The 18,505-nt window shown below is 34.3% G+C and overlaps 3 protein-coding genes and 1 long non-coding RNA gene across 7 annotated transcripts; 2 read left to right on the top strand and 2 right to left on the bottom strand.

Annotated features, from left to right (window-relative positions):
* Positions 1–3,564: 3,564 nt before the first annotated feature.
* Positions 3,565–9,802, top strand: LOC18599344 (26S proteasome non-ATPase regulatory subunit 12 homolog A). 3 transcript variants are annotated; one of them, XM_088806562.1, is made up of 12 exons: positions 3,565–3,702; positions 3,798–3,995; positions 6,100–6,207; positions 6,297–6,401; positions 6,489–6,545; positions 6,654–6,850; positions 8,345–8,444; positions 8,516–8,628; positions 8,737–8,890; positions 8,977–9,054; positions 9,220–9,459; positions 9,571–9,802. In XM_088806562.1, the coding sequence occupies exons 1-11, from the start codon at positions 3,700–3,702 to the stop codon at positions 9,436–9,438; spliced, it is 1,332 nt and encodes a 443-aa protein (XP_088662688.1). In that variant the 5' UTR covers positions 3,565–3,699; the 3' UTR covers positions 9,439–9,459; positions 9,571–9,802. The 3 variants fall into 3 exon arrangements, with proteins under 3 accessions (XP_088662688.1, XP_007029335.3, XP_007029338.3); XM_007029273.3 differs by having other exon boundaries at positions 9,220–9,463; XM_007029276.3 differs by having other exon boundaries at positions 9,220–9,802.
* A 1,359-nt stretch (positions 9,803–11,161) lies between these two features.
* On the top strand, positions 11,162–18,039 carry LOC108662002 (NAC domain-containing protein 37-like). Its single transcript, XM_018121006.2, has 2 exons — positions 11,162–12,597; positions 17,597–18,039. The coding sequence occupies exons 1-2, from the start codon at positions 11,716–11,718 to the stop codon at positions 17,909–17,911; spliced, it is 1,197 nt and encodes a 398-aa protein (XP_017976495.2). The 5' UTR covers positions 11,162–11,715; the 3' UTR covers positions 17,912–18,039.
* Positions 13,463–15,447, bottom strand: LOC18599341 (uncharacterized). 2 transcript variants are annotated; one of them, XM_088806816.1, is made up of 4 exons: positions 15,345–15,447; positions 14,911–15,025; positions 14,551–14,650; positions 13,463–13,691 (listed from the first exon to the last, which is right to left on the bottom strand). In XM_088806816.1, exons 1-4 carry the CDS (start codon positions 15,359–15,361, stop codon positions 13,606–13,608), a joined length of 318 nt encoding a protein of 105 aa, XP_088662942.1. In that variant the 5' UTR covers positions 15,362–15,447; the 3' UTR covers positions 13,463–13,605. The 2 variants fall into 2 exon arrangements, 1 of the variants encoding a protein (XP_088662942.1); XR_016026431.1 differs by lacking the exons at positions 13,463–13,691; positions 15,345–15,447 and having other exon boundaries at positions 14,348–14,650; positions 14,788–14,926.
* LOC148762857 (uncharacterized) lies at positions 15,555–16,202 on the bottom strand. Its single transcript, XR_016026228.1, has 4 exons — positions 16,163–16,202; positions 16,033–16,079; positions 15,785–15,927; positions 15,555–15,625 (listed from the first exon to the last, which is right to left on the bottom strand). It is a non-coding gene; the product is annotated as an uncharacterized LOC148762857 (long non-coding RNA).
* Positions 18,040–18,505: the final 466 nt, after the last annotated feature.

The following is an 18,505-nucleotide window of genomic DNA, read 5'->3' as shown; positions in this document are numbered from 1 at the left end:
TGATGCATTTAAGATTTCACCCAATAAAGCTTACTTTTTTATCTTAAATTCACCCATTTGTGTCATTCATAAACTTTGATATCTTGCTGAGCTTGTAACTTACATATGAATTTGAAATAGTATGTTATGGGACACTAAGAGTGTAAATGGACAGATTGCTTAAAAGGCTTTGAATCTTACCTTGTTTGTTTTAATACCCCAATCTAACCTGTGGAATCTTATGCATAAGTTTCCATTTCAAGGCTACCCAAGCTTTTCTTAAACTTATCTTTTTCACTTATAACCTTCGCCGCCATTTACATTCCTTGGTTTCCCAATTCAGTACATAGAACTTTACAACATACTAAACATAGGCAACTCATGCATCATTATTAATATTACATCAAAGTGCATACATAAACTTGATATAATGCACATGGGATACTCTGACCCTCAATATCTTCGGTGGTATTCCTTCGCCCCGCCAAGGTAATACATTTCGAGTACTTCGACCTTTTACTTTAGTGGTATTACTCCGCCTAACTGAAGTTACGCAATTTGAGTACTTTGACCTTTAATATCTCTGGTGGTATTCTTTCACCTTACCAAGGTAATACATTTCAGGTACTTCGACCCTTTACTCTAGTGGTATTACGCCACCCCATTAAGGCCATTACTATGCATCACAAAACATAGTAGCAACATCACATTGCATTCTCATTATACAACATAACATAGTGCTTACATAACATAGCATCTAGTCATAAATCATTATATATATATATATATATATATATATATATATATATATATATATATATATATATATATATATATATATATATATATATATATATATATAAATATCCACATGACATGTAGTTCAGCTATCATGCCCCTCAGTGTACATTAAGTTATAAACCATGCATAGCTCAACACATATTTATGAGCATAAACATTGCATCAAATCATAATCTATTCATATCTTAACCCATTTTCTTATGTGTATAAATATTCACCCTAACCTAGGGTTCACATACTATCATAGTATCCATTTCAAAATAGCTTGTTCCCATGCACTTTTTAAATAACATCATTTACATAGCATTATATTTTTAAAAACTTATTTCATGCTTTTTCAAAACCATTTGGATGCAATATCCACTCACCTAGTGACTATTGAAATCATAGCTCGGCTAGCACATCTGATCAATACTTTTGTTGCAAGACTTGGTGCTCCAAATGTGATTTAGCTTTATACCAATGCATAAAATTAATCAACATGCTTAATTCTTCATCATTTTTTAACTTAACTTCTACCTAGGATGCTACAAATCATTTCTGCCATGATTTCATTTTAACTTACTTGAAATTGAGCTAAATCAAGTAAACTCACCTTTAATCAAGTCATTTCTAGCTCAACAGCCCTTAAAAAACCTTATTTGACTGAATTCATTTTGAACTTTGAATTGAATACTCATAAGAGCTTTAAATAAAATTCCTCAAACTTCCTAACATTTATAAACATGGATTTGTAAATTTCTAGCACACTAGCTAAGCACTTAACTCCTTTTCCATACCCTAAATAATTACATCAAGTATCTTACTCATTAAAACATCAAATGCTTACTTTAATAGTTAGCTTAAAGCCATCAAAACCTCCAAAACTTTTAAGCTTGAGGAGAGAAAATAGTTGCTGGAACAATTACAAATCAAGCATTAAAACTGATCAATCTTAAACTCAAGTACTAAGAAAGCTTAATCTCACCTTGGTTACTGATTTCCAAGCCTCAAATCACCAATTTAGAAGCTCAAAATAGATAAGAAGCAACATGCATTCGACTGAAAGAAAGAAAACTTCAAAACTAACTTTCAAAAAATGACATGGGTGGAATAACCAATGCTGCTGGGTGAAAAAACCAATATTGCTTTGAAACCCAAGGTTTTAGTCCCTTGTTGTCCTTTTTTTTATGTTTTACTCAAGGGTGGATATATTGGGCTAATTGCTCATTAGTCCCTACCTTTTTACTTCTTTTTAATTTGGTCCTCCAAACTTTTTCATTCTTTTTAATTTAATCCTCTAAATTTTTCATTTTTAATTTAGTCTTCTAAACTTTTTATTTTTTCAATTTAGTCCCTCAAATATTTTTTTCTTTTCAATTTAGTCCTCATTCCAAAGGTTGTACATGATGTACACCATAGCTCAAAGATATTACTTATTATCTTTGGAAACTTAGAATCACAAACCAAGCATATTGAGTCTTAACCTTGAGAAGCTACAGCTTAAGGATATTGAACATTATCCTTGGAAACTAAAAACCACAACACAAAGATATCGAGTATTAACTTTGGAACCACAAATTTAAGGATTTTGTCTGTTGTCCTTGAAGGATTCTGCTTATTATCCTTAGAAACTTAATATTATAAACTTAAGGATTTCAACTATTATCCTTGGAACTTAAGACTTAAAACTTAAATGCCAAGAATAGTGCCACTTGACCTTACATCATTTAATCATCGAACATAGTTTTAAACTCATCAAAATACATATCAAAGCATAATCAATTCTTTGTCAATCTTTTGGATATTTAATTTCAATCAAGCTAAATCCCACTACGGGCTGTTTCCCTTTACAATGCATGTGCACTCTTATCATGCATATATTCACACATTCATTTTTCATTCATGTCCAATATGCACAAATTATACTTATTATAATCAGGCTTAAGTGTGCATATGTTTGCATTTCACATCTCATGTTCTAATGCCTAGCAACATACTTTACCTTCTTTTATCATACATAAGCATACTTATTTACATGTTCACATTTGGTCATCTAATGTCAACCTTTATGGCATTAAATATACTTGTGCCTTGAAAGTTCATATCATATAGCTTCTTTTGCACTAATTCATGTGCACATGTTACTTCGTTTTATGTACTCATAAAATTCAGCACATTCAAGTCACAAATTACAATAATAGTGCATAGCACATATGCATATATGATATCACTCTTTAACCGTATACATACATCAATTTACCTATTTCATTTGAGCAATCTATTCATCATATTTTATCCTTTTCCATAAGTTAAAGCGTTACAACATTACTTTCTTTTTCTATCTGTCTCTTTTTTTATGTTATTTGATTGGTGTCACCAATTCCATGCCTTTGTCGATCCTATTCTCCTTCTCCTTTCCTTTCAATTTCCTCAAATGTAGCCACTCATATTCTTCGTTTGACTCTTTTGTCTTTTTTTAAACTTAATAATTTTGTATACGACACTATAACACGATATGAAATTAAATAAGTTTAAGTTCGAAGTAATCATATTTAATAGTACAACACGATTAAAATAAAAATAATTAATTGTGTTATCATGTATTTATATAATATCATAATCTAATTATAACTTGCTTAAATCTCTAAATAAATACATTCTTTTATCATGATTGATAATTAAATATAAAAAAGTTGCTCTCTCTCTCTCTCTCTGTCTCTCATTATTTATATTTTTTTTATTCTTTGAAATATGCAATCTTTCTTTTATCACAAGAAAGGAAGAAAACGGCAATAAAAAAACCCGGTTTAAACAAAGTCTGTGCGGTCCGGCTTATTTAACCACTGCCTTTTTGCTTCATTCCACACTTAACGAATCTGAAAACTCTCTGTTTCTCTTCTCATTTTTCTCTTTGCTAGGGTTTTGTTATCTGGAGCTATGGTAAGACTTAACTTTTTCTATTCTCTGTTTAGATCTGAAATCTCCATTTCTACTTCTTCGAATTCTTACCGCTTTTTTATATGGGAATTATACAGGACGGTAATAAAGGAAACCTGGAGGCGGCGATCGAGCAGTTGCTTAATGTTGAGAAGCAGATGCGTTTCGCCGGCGATGTTGCTGAAACCAAGAAAGCGGTCACCGACATTTTGCAGCTTTGCTTCGAAGCTAAGGATTGGAAGTCTCTAAATGAACAGATCGTTAATTTGTCCAAGAAACGAGGTCAACTAAAGCAGGTGACAAAGATTTTTACGTTTCCTCTTAACTGAATTCCATTTGTCGCTTTAACCGATTTTGTATTTGGACATTAAGGGTTTTTGGAAGATACTGGGGATTGTAGTTGATTCTAATTTGATTATTTGCATGCGGTTGTGCATCTAATCTGATCACTTTTAGAGATTTTTCGGGTTTTTTTTTTGGAATTTTTGGTATTTGGTTGCTTTAAATGCTTCATTTGGTGTTTATGATTGCTATTTGATAGGTGGGTCTATTGAAATGTTTGGCATTTTGAATTTACATTTAGCTAAAGTTCATTGTTGTTGCATGATTGAAGAAAACTTTTGTTGCCTTTTGATTATAGTGAGTAGGCGGTTAGGACTCTCATTTTATTGGAAGAGAAGCCTTCTTTGCGGTAGATGACTGAGCTACTAACTCAAGTAAAGTTTTAAACTTTATCATTAAGTAGAGTTAAGCTGAAAAAAAGAAAAAGACAATTGCAATTGCAGCTTCATATCCTCCAGATGGACTCATGATTAGAATTGTGATTAGTGGCTGGTGATATATCGAGACTACAAATTCTTTGTCAGTTACTCATAGTCATAACTCATAAACAGTTCAATTCTCACATATCTCTCCTTGTTTATTCCTCGCCTAGTTTGTTAGCTTGAGTGTACACTTTTTGTTTTCTAATCTATTGATGTGAAAATATATTTTTGCTTATTGATATTGGACAGTTATGGGAATAAGGAAACTTTTTTTTTTGATAAATGGTATTAAGGAAATTTATGGGCTTGCTCTGGTGCTTAAATTCACTTGAGTTTTTTGTTTTATCCAGCCTTTATTAGTTTATAATTAGTATGATACCACCTTAGCATATTCCAGTTAACTGATGTAAATTCATTCATGTCATCTAGTTAGATTTGTTAGTAAATTTGAATAACAACTGATTAGTTTCAACACACTATAAAATTACACCCCTGTTACAAAACCTATTCTTACTTTGTACCGCAAGAAACATTTAATTGGTGGTCTATTTAAGTTTCTCTCAATATTAATAGACATCGTGTCTTATTGTGTGCCATGTAATGTTACTATAGCTACATTTACCTTGGTTGCTTTGAGGATCCACCTATAGTTGTATGTAGATTTATGTATGCATCTGCTAACAATGTGATTGCAGAAAAAACTTAATTTGAATTTCTTTCTTTTTAGAGTATGGTTTGCATGTTGCTTTTTGGATCATGATTTTGACCTTTTTTGCTCCTTGTTGCCCATATGATTAACCTAATTGTTTTTTGATTTTTTTAACCATTATCCAAGCAATATCGAAATTTGGCTAAATGCTAAAATTTAGGGCATAACTAACAATTCCATAGTTTAACCAAAAGACTCAATCCACAGCAACCCCAAAACTCATCACGTGTTTTTCTCGACATTTGCTGTCTGTAAAGTGGCTGCAGCTCACTATTATTGGCTCATTTTCATTATTTCCTTTGCAGTTCCAGTTCAGCCACATCTAGCAATGCAAACAAAAAATCCCAGAGTCTTAAAAGGAAAAAGAAAACTCTTCTACTTTCTTTTCAATTTAGTCAAGCCCCAAGGCAAATGTTTTTATTTGGTACCTCTTTGGATGGATGTGGTGATGATATTCCACAATTAAACAGATCTGAACCAATAAATTTTCATTTTATAACCTCTAAGATTTACCTCATAGTTGCTGCTGTTATTATTGACCTCAGATTTATATGATTCTTGCTCATGTTAATCAGAACAACTTTTTCTATTTTAATGGTTTTTGCTATTTACGTTAGAACCATACGATACAATGAAATTATTAGGTAAAAAACGTTAATTTAACCAAATTGAATCATGTAATTGATGGAACAATTGAGTAAAGTTCAGGTCTAATTCTTGGCATTTTGCCTTCTAAACCTAAATTTTTTTCTCCCTTTTTGGATTATAAAATAGTTTTGCAAGAAATGTTGACATCCTGTTAAAGCCATTTAATTGAATATTTCTTAGATCCTTTTTAAATTTCTACCTACTGTCAGAACAATTCATAGAAGGTTATTTTTTTTATCAATATTATGATTGTTAATGTAGCTATTTATTTTTCTGCAGGCTGTAACTGCGATGGTTCAGCAAGCAATGCAATACATTGATGAGACACCAGATCTTGAAACCCGTATAGAGCTCATCAAGACCTTGAACAGTGTGTCTGCTGGAAAGGTGAATATGTGCTGTTAAGTTTTGTGGTTATGTGATGTAAACTTTTTATTGTTGTAATGTCTTGTCTAATGAACTTCTTCCTGCTGTAGATTTATGTTGAAATTGAGAGAGCGAGATTGATCAAGAAACTTGCAAAGATTAAAGAAGAGCAAGGCCTTATTGCTGAAGCTGCAGATCTAATGCAGGAAGTTGCAGTAAGAATTCTGTACAATATGTCGATTGCTTCTATGAATCTCTGCATATTTCCCCTTTTGCTCATATTTGACTGGTTTGAACTGCAGGTTGAAACTTTTGGTGCAATGGCTAAAACTGAGAAAATTGCCTTCATTCTAGAACAGGTATGGGCAACTTATTTTTATCACCGCTGTTATTTTCAAAAATATTGGATCTTTTAGATAAGATTCCAATAATAATTGTGCCAACTTGTCAATAATTAACCTTTGCAGGTTCGCCTCTGCTTAGATCGACAGGATTATGTTCGTGCTCAAATTCTTTCAAGGAAGATTAGCCCTAGAGTATTTGATGCTGATACCTCCAAGGAAAAGAAGAAACCCAAGGAAGGTGATAATGTTGTGGAGGAGCCTCCTGCTGATATTCCATCACTATTGGAGTTGAAGCGAATCTACTATGAACTAATGATAAGGTATTTGCCGGCCTTTTCTCCGTAACTTCCATGGTTTGTTCATTAACTCTTTTGTGACCATGTAATGAGTTTGATAATTATTATGAGGTTTAGGGGTGCTTGAATACGATTTATATCGTTCTCTTGGAATGACATCATTTTATGTAAATTATCTGTGGCCAGCTAGTCTCACAAATATCAAAATATGTATACTTTCTGAACATGACCTCACAACTTGGTTATTACTGTGAAGATCCCTTATTCTTTTCTCTTTTAAAGAAGAGGGGGGTTGAAGGTGGGGTTTGGGAAATCCGTGTTTTTTGATTTAGAAAAGACATTGCTCTGTGGAAACTCTATTCTCAACTTGGTTATTATGTATTGTTGACTTATCGTATATTCAACATACCTCCAAGTTGATGGAAACAAGTTTTTATCTATCTTGAGCCCGAGCTTGGTTTGATTAGATTAATTTGAATTTTGTGTTTGTGTTGGAAATTTGATCTTTCATTTAAGATGAATGTATGAGTGGATCTCAATTAAGTCACATGCATCTTTCTTCTAAAGCTTGTAAGGATCCTGATGATAAATGATACACAAAAGGACATTCATTCAGAACCTGTTCGTGCAAACTGATATGAGTTGCTACTTGAAAGAGCTTCAAGTTAGGTTGTTTAATGTGGCATTTCTTTCAAAGATGGTTTCTGTAAAAGAGTGCATGTGAATGTTTTCTTTCAGGCGATTGTTATTTCAGATGTATTGGATGGTGGAAGGTTGGTTCTTACTTTACAAGATGAGTTCTATTATTTTGGGCTAGAGATCTATATCTCACTTGGAAACTTAACCCTGGAGATAAAATAAGGAACAATGCCTCAGCTTGGTTTGATTAGAGTAATTGGAATTTGTGGTTTGGTTGTGTTGGAAATCTCTTCTGTCCAAAGCTTGTAAGGATTTTGATGATAAAAATATGCACAAAAGGATATTATTCAGAATCGACCTACACAAACTGATATGAGTTGCTAATATAAAGGACCTCAAGTTAGATTGCTTAATGTGGCATTTCTTTCAAAGATGATATCTGTAAAAAAGTGTATGGGAAATGTTTTCTTTCTGTAAAGAGTGTTGTGGTTTTTATTTCAGATATGTTACATGCTGGAAGGTTTGATCCATATGTTACAAGATGAGGAAAAAAATATCTTCTATTGTTTTTGGGCTAGAGATCTATATCTTTCTTGGAAACTAAATTCTGGAGATAAATTTGAGGAACAGAGCCTAGTTTGTCTTGAAAGCAAAGAAGGATTTGTCTGTTATTGGATGTAAGGCTGAGAATCCTTGTGTTTGTTTTGGCTTTTGTAGTTGAATAGTCTTTACCATTGTAACTAAGCAAGTAACGAGAAAATATTAACCATCTCCATTTAGCTGTAAAGACCCAACAGACAGCAAAGTTCTTGAATGTCATCTTCTCTGTTGCTACGTCAGTGGATTTATCTTACTAATGAGTTTTCATTTTCTCTGTAGGTATTACTTCCATAACAATGACTACCTTGAAATTTGCCGTTGCTATAAGGCAATATACGAGATTCCGTCCATCAGGGAAAACCCATCCCAGTGGATACCGGTAAAGCACATCTCAATTTATACCCTTGCCAAGTTCTGTTGAGCTGTTCTCATGTATATTTTAACTTGCAGGTCTTGAGAAAAATCTGTTGGTACTTAATCCTGGCCCCACATGATCCAATGCAGTCAAGCCTTCTTAATTCCACATTGGAGGATAAGAATCTTTCTGAGATTCCAAAGTTTAAGTATGTCTTTGGTGAATTTAGTATTCATGAGTATTTCAAGCACTAGGCAGGTTGTTTATCAAATGTTATGTTATCTGATAACTGTATTTGTTTAATTTTCTGTCAAAGGTTGCTATTGAAACAGCTAGTTACAATGGAGGTTATCCAGTGGACATCCCTTTGGGATTCTTATAGGGATGAGTTTGAGAATGAGAAGAACATGCTTGGAGGCTCTTTGGCTGACAAAGCTGCTGAAGATTTAAGACAGAGAATTATTGAGCATGTAAATTTGCCGCACTCCTGTAATACGATTTTTTTCACTCATTAATTCATCTGTTTCTTACTGGCAATTTATTTGATGCTTTTCAGAATATCCTTGTTGTTTCAAAGTACTACTCAAGGATTACCTTGAAGAGACTTGCAGAGTTGTTGTGTCTCACTGTCCAGGTTTGCTTACTTATGTTTTTTTTTTTTTCTTTCATTTCTCTCTCTATTCATGAGAAATCTTGTTGGTGGTTAAGTAGGCCTTTATTTGAAATGCAAAACAACAAAGATTCACATACTACCATGCTGTTTCCATCATGATTAATGAACTGATTCCCTGCAATGCAGGAAGCTGAGAAGCATCTTTCTGAAATGGTTGTGTCCAAGGCACTGGTGGCAAAGATTGACCGACCAATGGGAATAGTCTGTTTCCAGGTAGCAAAGGATAGCAATGAAATTCTCAACTCGTGGTCTGTGAACTTGGAAAAACTTCTGGATCTTGTTGAGAAGAGTTGCCATCAAATACACAAGGAAACCATGGTTCACAAAGCTGCTCTAAAAGTATGAACAATGAAGAGAAAAGGAATTGTAGGTAGTGGCCTCTCTTTGTCGCAGTTTACTTCATTTATTTTATGTTGGCATACAAAAGCCACAATCTCAAATTAACATTTCTGCCAAATGATATATCATTTTATGCAGGTTTGGCCAAGTTGAACTGCGTTTTTGAATGCAAGTTGTTGCATCCCTTCACTTAATTGGCTTTTTTTTTTCCCTGAAAGTTGTCAGACCTTTCTGTAACTGGATGTTAGATAGTAATTATAGAAAACCTAAATGGTGCTGTTTCTATAGCAGTGGCAGGAAAACAATCGGGTTCACTTGTTTTTTGTATTCTTCTTCATTATTTACGTTTTCGCTTCTTTCACATGGTTAACCGGTCCTTTCTTATGATTTCCATAAGTACTGCCTTTTTCCAATTATGAATGAGTTATCTCATTAGGTTTTGATCATAATTCACTTTCAGCCGATTAGTATTGAAAATAAACACTCTCTCCCAAAATTATGTTGTAATGTAGCTGAAAAACGCAAGAAAATTATAGTTTTGAAGTGAGTCTCTCTGGCAATCAGCTGAGGAAGCAAGCATCCTCCAGTCAAAAATAGAATCAGCTTATGGTGCAATAATGACCTAAGTAAGGTGAATATATCATTTACCAAGAGATGGATTCATATAGAATTTACCGGTTTACTGCCAGATAACTAGTAAGGGAATTAAATTCCCCTTCAGCGGAGCGCATATGAGATACTGATATCTTTTCTTCTCGCTTTCGTCTTAGTTAGAGGCTTCTTTTTCGGCTCTATCCAGACAAAAAATTAGCTATCTAAGTCTCCTTCAATTGTTTATTTTCTACTATCTTAAATAGTTGTATTAATGCTAAAAATGGTAATTTTATGTTCTTTGTGTCTTCCTTTTCAGTAGAATGAACCAACTAAATATTACTAGGTCTGCACAACATAAGAGAAAATGTCTGCTTGATCTCCGAGGGTAAACACAAGCAAGTAACGAATTGGGTTTCAACCCTTCCATGTTGCACTAATTCCGTTTTGTTGCTTTAGGGAACAAGAAATGAAAATTTGAAAACTAAAATGGGATGGAATATAAATACGATTTTGTAAGGGTGAGTAAATGATTAGTTTTCGATTGATTTGGTGTGTCATAATTGAAAATTAAATAAAATTGATAATTTTTGAAAAATTAATCATACTATTTAAGTTTAAAAATAAATCAAATTGATCAAGAATCGAACTTGTTTAGTTGATTTGGTTATAGATTAAAAGAATCGAAAGTTTATGACTTTTGTGTTTATAAATTATAATATTAAAATTAATATATTTTACCTCTAATTATTAAATATATAAATAATTTAAATATAAATAAATTAATACTAACTAACATAGACAAAAAAAAAAAAAACTAATTACACGTACCTAAATCATAATATACAATTTATTAACATGGACACACACACACACATATATATATATATATACATGATTTTCTAGTCAATTTAGTTTGAAAATTATCAAGGAATGAAATGCCAAAAAAAATCCTAACAAAATTAAAATTAGGAACTGAAAGCAACAAAGTTAAACCCAAAATGCCAATAAACAATTAAAAAAAATCCAGTCAGGGTTAGATGCTTTCCAAAAATCCATGGACGGTTGGATAAGCTGATCACTTTTGTCTTTATAAATTACAATATCGAAACAAAGAATTGTGGATAACAAATAAAAAACACGTTCTCATTCATCTTAACCAAACAAATTAAGTCTGTAATCACTTGGGAGCCATCGTAATGAGGGCAGTACTGATTGTGCAGGCAGGTTCTAGGCGGTGCTTAATTTACATTCGGAGAATAATTTTTCCCCATCAAATCAAATGATGAGCTTGACTTGGTGAACCAGGGAGCTGCAGTTGCCAGTTCGACTTCTTTCCAGCAATCTTCCGGCGGGAGCTGAAGAAAAAGCGTTGCTTGCCTTTCATGAATGGAAGCTGAGACTGAGAAGAGCAATAACCCCCACGTGGCCAGCAATCAACTTAGGGAGATAATAGGACACTCCCTTAATCCAAGACCAATCCCCGGAGCTTCTGCATGCCTGCCGCGTATAATTTTTTTAAAAAAAAAAATCCAAGATTAATTTCTTTTTTTTTTTTTTTTAAAGTGGCGTTGTTCTTAAGCAGTCTTTTGTTTCCTATATAAATAAATAAAATCACTACTCTGCTGTAACTCTTACTGCCAGCATCAAGGAAACGGAAAGCAGTATCACTCTTCTCATCAAACCTTCACAATGTATTCCCTAGGCGTGGTTTTTGATCCTTCTGATCGAGACATCGTTTCCCACTATCTCCCCATGTTGATTTCTGGTGAATCAATGAGCAGTTTAGGTGATTTGCAGTACGTGATTGGTTTTGCAGACATCTATTCCACCAAACCAAGTGTCTTTTTTGATGTGAACAACGGGAATGGTCTTCCCTTCTTGAAAAGCAACCAGCGATTCATCTTCACCCACCGTCAGAGGATTTCCAAGAAGAACGCAAATGGAAAACGACCTAGAAGGATTCTTGAAAGTCATCATTACGACAAAAAGCTAGGAGTTGGAGACAGTGGTGGATATTGGAGATCTTCAACCGCTGAGAAGCCTATACTTGATGAGCAGCGAAAGGAAATAGGGTTCGTCAGAACCCTTAACTTTTTTGAGTTCGAGGATGCGAAAAAAAGTCGAAAGGATGCCACCAAAACTAGGTGGTTAATGCATGAGTATCGTCTTTCCGGGGACACGTTCCAAGAATGGGTTATCTGCAAGATCAAAGACACCTCTGGTTCTCCACATGATGAATATTCTGATTCTATTTGGGAGAAAGAGTTGTTCGGAAAATTATTGTTGCCGCATTCAGATGAGAATCATCATCATCAAGACGAATATCAGTCTCAGATTCAGTCATCTACTGTTTTCAATGATGGAAATCTACCAAGTTATGAAGTTGATCAGCTACTAGATGATGACCCTTTTAAAGAGGTGGACCAGCTATTGGAGATCAACGACGACAATCAGATTCAAACTCAGTCATTCACCGTTTTTAATAACGGAAACCTACCACGTTATGAAGTTGATCAACTACTGTATGCACATGAGAAGGAAATATCAAAAGATGACGACCCTTTTAAGGAAGTGGACCAGCTATTGGAGATCAACGACGACAGTCAGATTGCTGATTACCCCTTCAAGGAGATGGAGCAGTTACTGGGAATGAACGACAATGATCCGATTGCTGACGTAGATGAGGCATTGGCCACGATGAATTCCTATTATTTGTCGGACTTACTCGACTAGATTCAATCGAAATAATTTTGCTTTTGTTTTTTTATTTAGAATTGATTGTTTTTGTTTTCTTCTTTCAAGTTGTAAAAATCTTTTCTATGAGTTGAAATGAATAGAATGCTATTATCATTGATTATCAACTATTTTAAATTTATTTCTTAAATCGATTCTACTTGTTTGAATATCGAAATTACAACTTGATTCAGTGTAGCATGATTTGTATAATGCAGTGTTGTTATCAGATTGATTCAACTAACTAATTTCAAGCATGTGATGAGATAGCAAAACCAAAAGTTCAATTTTTAATCCCATACTTGAAAAAGTTTACTTGTTTTCTTTAAAGAAGATCTAATTTTTCCGGAACATATAGTAATAATATATAATTTGACTGTCACAATAAAAAGAACAAACTGATTTTTTATTACTTTTTCGTGAGAGTTGCCTGTTCAATAATTATAGGTGGAGATTGCAATTTATACCCTTGTATCTATGAGCATTGATGTGCAATTGAGGGATATTTCTATTGGTCGAGAATTTCATTTCAATGAGAATGAAGAAATAGGGGAAAAACTCTTTTTATTTGGGGACTGTATGCCCTTTAACCACTCTTGCCTCATGATTCCATACGAATATTTTTTTGTCCGCCATACAGGTTTATTTTCAACAGTTGTTGAGGATGATTTATGACACTTTATATTGACATGAAAATGCTCTCTTTTATTCATACTAACATGAAAATCACCTGCTAATCTTTTAATCAACAGAGGATTAAAATTGCAGTTATAGTTCTGTCTGTACCAGCAATGTATTAGTTGGGAAAATAAAGCCTGGCCATAGTTTCAAGTTTGGTGTGTTGCCTCAACTCTGAGGCAGAATGGGTTCCCTGCTAGATGAAGCCACCTGGGAATCCAATTCCAAACCATACAGGCAGCGATAGTCAATTCCTGAGAAAGATTGAGGTTTATTCAATGAGACATAATTTTCTCTCATTTTATTATCTAAAAGCATATGCATCAAAAATTAAGGCTACAAAGTAACATCATCCTGTTGAATAAACTCCAATGATACATATGTTTCAAGGAAATTACAAGTGCATCTTTCCTTAACCAGTCTTAAGGGATTTTCAAGGGGGAATTACTTTGGTTTGATGGTATAATAACCAAACTTATTATGCATCCTGAATATACTTTCAAACTTTTTGGTACATTTAAAAAATAAAGAGTGCTTTATTTCAACCAAAATATAAACAAAGTGCCTAAAACACTACACAAGGGTAAATATACAAGACACAAAACTTTGAAGATATTATTATATTCTTTAATCTAAAAATCATATATACCATACAATTTGGCTGTAGCCAACTTACCATCAATTTTTATGCAATCAGGACTAAACTTCAATTATATAGTGTCTCCCTCAATATCAGTGAATGAGTGAAGATAAAATCCAATAGGGCTCCTTGGACTATTTAAATATTCTCTGCATTCCCTATGATTTATCCCAAGAAAGATGCAAAATCTTGTCTCCCAATAAAGGGAGAATACTGTTTGGAACACCAATTGCACATCTTAAAAGAACGAAAATAAAATGCCTCAAGACAGAAACTCAAGCTCAAAAAAGCATAATTTCTCTCATGATAAGAAAACTAGTTACAACTTTTCTCTCAACATAACCCAAACCCCAACATTATAAAGAGGAAAACAAGAAAATAGAAAGAAAAGAAAAGGAACAAGACAAATAATCAAGGGAAATTAGTTGATGGACTTAGTTGTACCCAAGCAAATTCCTCTTTGTAACCAATACCTTCACAAGAGGCTTCACATGTATACACCGCGATAGTTGCCCAGTCAAGAGAATGATCTTCATCCTTCACACCAAAGAAATAAACCAACTGAGGCAAGATCTGAAAAACAAAATTAAACAAAAACTTCAATGAACAGCTGCAGTAGAACACAGAATAGAGATTTTGCTTTTAGTTGGAAAGTTGAGATTTCAGGGAGGAACGAAATACAATATGAAATTAAATGTGTAAAAAGAAACCTTCCATGGACTGATTGTTGAAGATCATTAATTCTTTGCTTTTTCTCTCCTTTTTAAAACTTGATGATAGATGGTTGGCCTTCTATGAGAAGAAAAAGTTGCTAAGGTAAGATTACCAAGTACCTGAAATTCAAAACATAAGGGACCACCATAATAGCTGCATCTTGCAATATCAGCCTTAGATGGGCGACCACCTGACAAGGGCCACAGTGGTTTAGAACTAGCACTCCTACAATACCTGTTAATATAAGAAAGAAGCAAATACCATTCAAAAATGAGAAATCAAGTATGTGAGTTAAAGCATGGGCTTTGAATCAATGAAAATACCAAGGGGATAAAGCTAAAGAAAGAGAAAACAGAGAATGACAATTTGTGTCAAGTCTATTTCAGTAACAAGTTGTTGATATGTACTTCGTAGTATGTATGGCAACAAAGCAGGAAGATAAATGACTTCCAGTAGTAATACTGTCAGCGGCCTCTATTTGTTTGATTTTTTCAATTTTGCTTCTTTTAACTTCATCTCTTTGCAATCTCAAACATGATGATTAGAAGAAAACCTTATGCAGATAGGCATGTAATGTTGCTTCCATTTACATTGACATTCTCTGTATGAAGGAAATGTAAGATATATATGTAGCCACTTTATATGACCTAAGCGCTTGCAGAGTCACAAGTAGTACCAGGAATCGTGATAGCTTCTGTTAAACTGTTATATGGTGCACATGAAGTCAAAAAAGTTTTCCAGTTTCAGTAGCAAGCCGTCTCACCTCAAAACTTGTTCACGGGCCTTTGCTATCCGCTCTTGGAAGGAAGCCCAACTCTTTTTGTCAGCATCTCCCTGTGCATCAGAAGAAATGAATAATTAAGATATTCACGCAAGCATTCACAACACACGATTGCAACAGTACAGGAACCAATACCTCAAAATTGTCCACTTCTTTATATTCTTTAATCTAGATATTATGTATACCATACATTTTGGCTTTAGCTAACTTACCATCAATTTTTGTGCAATCAGTGAATGAGTGAGGATAAAATCCAAAGCGGCTCCTTGGACTGTTTCAATTGCTACATTCCCTATGATTTATCCAAAGAAACATGCAAAATCTTTGTGTTTGGAACACCAGTTACACAGTGGAGCTAAAACATGCATACAGGAAAAAAATTATGAGTGCTAATGGAATAATTAAATTAACACAATTTGATTTGGCAAATGTAGTGAAACAAAAAGAAGCTAATACTGACCCTGAGAACTAAGTGATTGCAAAAATGCAATTCCGAGCAAGGAAAGTCTATCGCACATAGACATGAATAAGGCATTTAATTAATTGAAATCAACATTAGTGTGAACTTTAACCAGCATTTAACTACATACCCAAAACGAAAAGCACATGAAATCAGCTCATAGCTGTAGCATATATACTGCAATACAGACAAACTCAAGAAAAGAGTTATTCTCATAATGGGCAAAACGCAAAGTATTTGTTATGGATTAACAACTAATCAAGTTGCATTAATTAATATCAAGAGTGCCCAAGTTAAATCTGTAAAAACCCTGTCACCTTAACCAAAAAAATTAAGCCTGCAATCACTTGGAAGCTATCGTAATGAGTGCAGTACTTCCATGCAGGCAGGTTCTAGGCGGTGCTTAATTTAAATTCCTCAGTCCCACTAAACTTTCCATCAAAGGATGAGCTTGACTTGGTGAACCAGGGAGCTACAGTTGCCCGTTGGACTTCTGGCTGGAGCTGAAGAAGAAGCGTTGCTTGCCTTTCATGAATGGAAGCTGAGAATGAGAAGACCAATAACCCCACGTGGCCAGCAGTCAACTTAGGGAGATAAGAGGAAACTCTCTTAATCGAAGACCAATCCCAGAAGCTTCTGCATGCCTGCCGCGTAAATTATTTAAAAAAAAAATCCAAGATTAATTTCTTTTTTTTTTTAAAAAAAAAAGTGGCGTTGTTCTTAAGCAGTCTTTTGTTTCCTATATAAATAAATAAAATCACTGCTCTTCTGTAACTCTTACTTCCAGCATCAAGTAAACGACAAACACTATCACTCTTCTCATCAAACCTTCACAATGTATTCCCTAGGCGTGGTTTTTGATCCTTCTGATCGAGACATCGTTTCCCACTATCTCCCCATGTTGATTTCTGGTGAATCAATGAGCAGTTTAGGTGATTTGCAGTACGTGATTGGTTTTGAAGACATCTATTCCACCAAACCAAGTGTCTTTTTTGATGTTAACAACGGGAATGGTCTTCCCTTCTTGAAAAGCAACCAGCGATTCATCTTCACCCACCGTCAGAGGATTTCCAAGAAGAATGCAAATGGAAAACGACCAAGAAGGATTCTTGAAAGTCATCATTACGACGAAACGTTAGGAGTTGGAGACAGTGGTGGATATTGGAGGTCTTCAACCGCTGAGAAGCCTATCCTTGATGAGCAGCAAAAGGAAATAGGGTTCGTCAGAACCCTTAACTTTTTTGAGTTCAAGGATGAGAAAAAATGTCGAAAGGATGCCACCAAAACTAGGTGGTTAATGCATGAGTATCGTCTTCCCGGAGACACGTTCCAAGAATGGGTTATCTGCAAGATCAAAGACACCTCTCGTTCTCCACATGATGACTATTCTGATTCTATTTGGGAGAAAGAGTTGTTCGGAAAATTATTGTTGCCGCATTCAGATGAGAATTATGATCATCAAGACGAATATCAGTCTCAGATTCAGTCATCTACTGTTTTCAATGATGGAAATCTACCAAGTTTTGAAGTTGATCAGCTACTAGATGACGACCCTTTTAAAGAGGTGGACCAGCTATTGGAGATCAACGACAACAATCAGATTCAAACTCAGTCATCCACCGTTTTTAATAACGGAAACCTACCGCGTTATGAAGTTGATCAACTACTGTATGCACATGAGAAGGAAGTATCAAAAGATGATGACCCTTTTAAGGAAGTGGACCAGCTATTGGAGATCAACGACGACAATCAGATTGCTGATTACCCCTTCAAGGAGATGGAGCAGTTACTGGGAATGAACGACAATGATCCGATTGCTGACGTAGATGAGGCATTGGCCACGATGAATTCCTATTATTTGCAGGATTTACTCGGCTAGATTCAATCGAAATAATTTTACTTTTGTTCTTTTGTCTAGAATTGATTCTTTTTGTTTTCTTCTTTCAAGTTGTAAAGATCTTTTTCATGAGTTGAAATGAATAGAATGTTATTATCATTGATTATCAACTACTTTAGATTTATTTTTTAAACTGGTTCTACCTGTTAGAATATTTGAGTAAAATTTGGTACTCTGACACAATATTCAACTGCAACTCATTGTTGCATGTTGGTGTGCATCTGTAGAAGATCATGAATCATTGTTAACTAGAAAACAAAATGCATAACAGAAGGAAAGCCGATGGAAATCGCATGAAGCTAAGCTTTCATTTATGTAGAGGCAAAATATATAGAGCTCGTGGTCGATATATAATCAGAACAAAAGACAGTGGCAGGTAGCCATTAATTATGAGCAAGAAGCAGTACCTAACCAAAATTTCAAACAAAAGAAATAATTTAAGCTCTACTTTGGACATCCTACCAGCAACTGATAATTACATATGTAGCAACTTGATTTCTCGTGGTCTATGTATTATGCTCAATCATTTGGCGTTCCAGAACTAGGGGTGAATATCTGACCAACTGCTTCCAGTGC

This window comes from Theobroma cacao, chromosome 5 (assembly GCF_053813885.1).
Source record: "Theobroma cacao isolate CCN51 chromosome 5, ASM5381388v1, whole genome shotgun sequence".
Lineage (NCBI taxonomy): Eukaryota > Viridiplantae > Streptophyta > Magnoliopsida > Malvales > Malvaceae > Theobroma > Theobroma cacao.
Note: the sequence above shows the minus strand (reverse complement) of the source record. Positions and strands in the feature narration are given on the sequence as shown.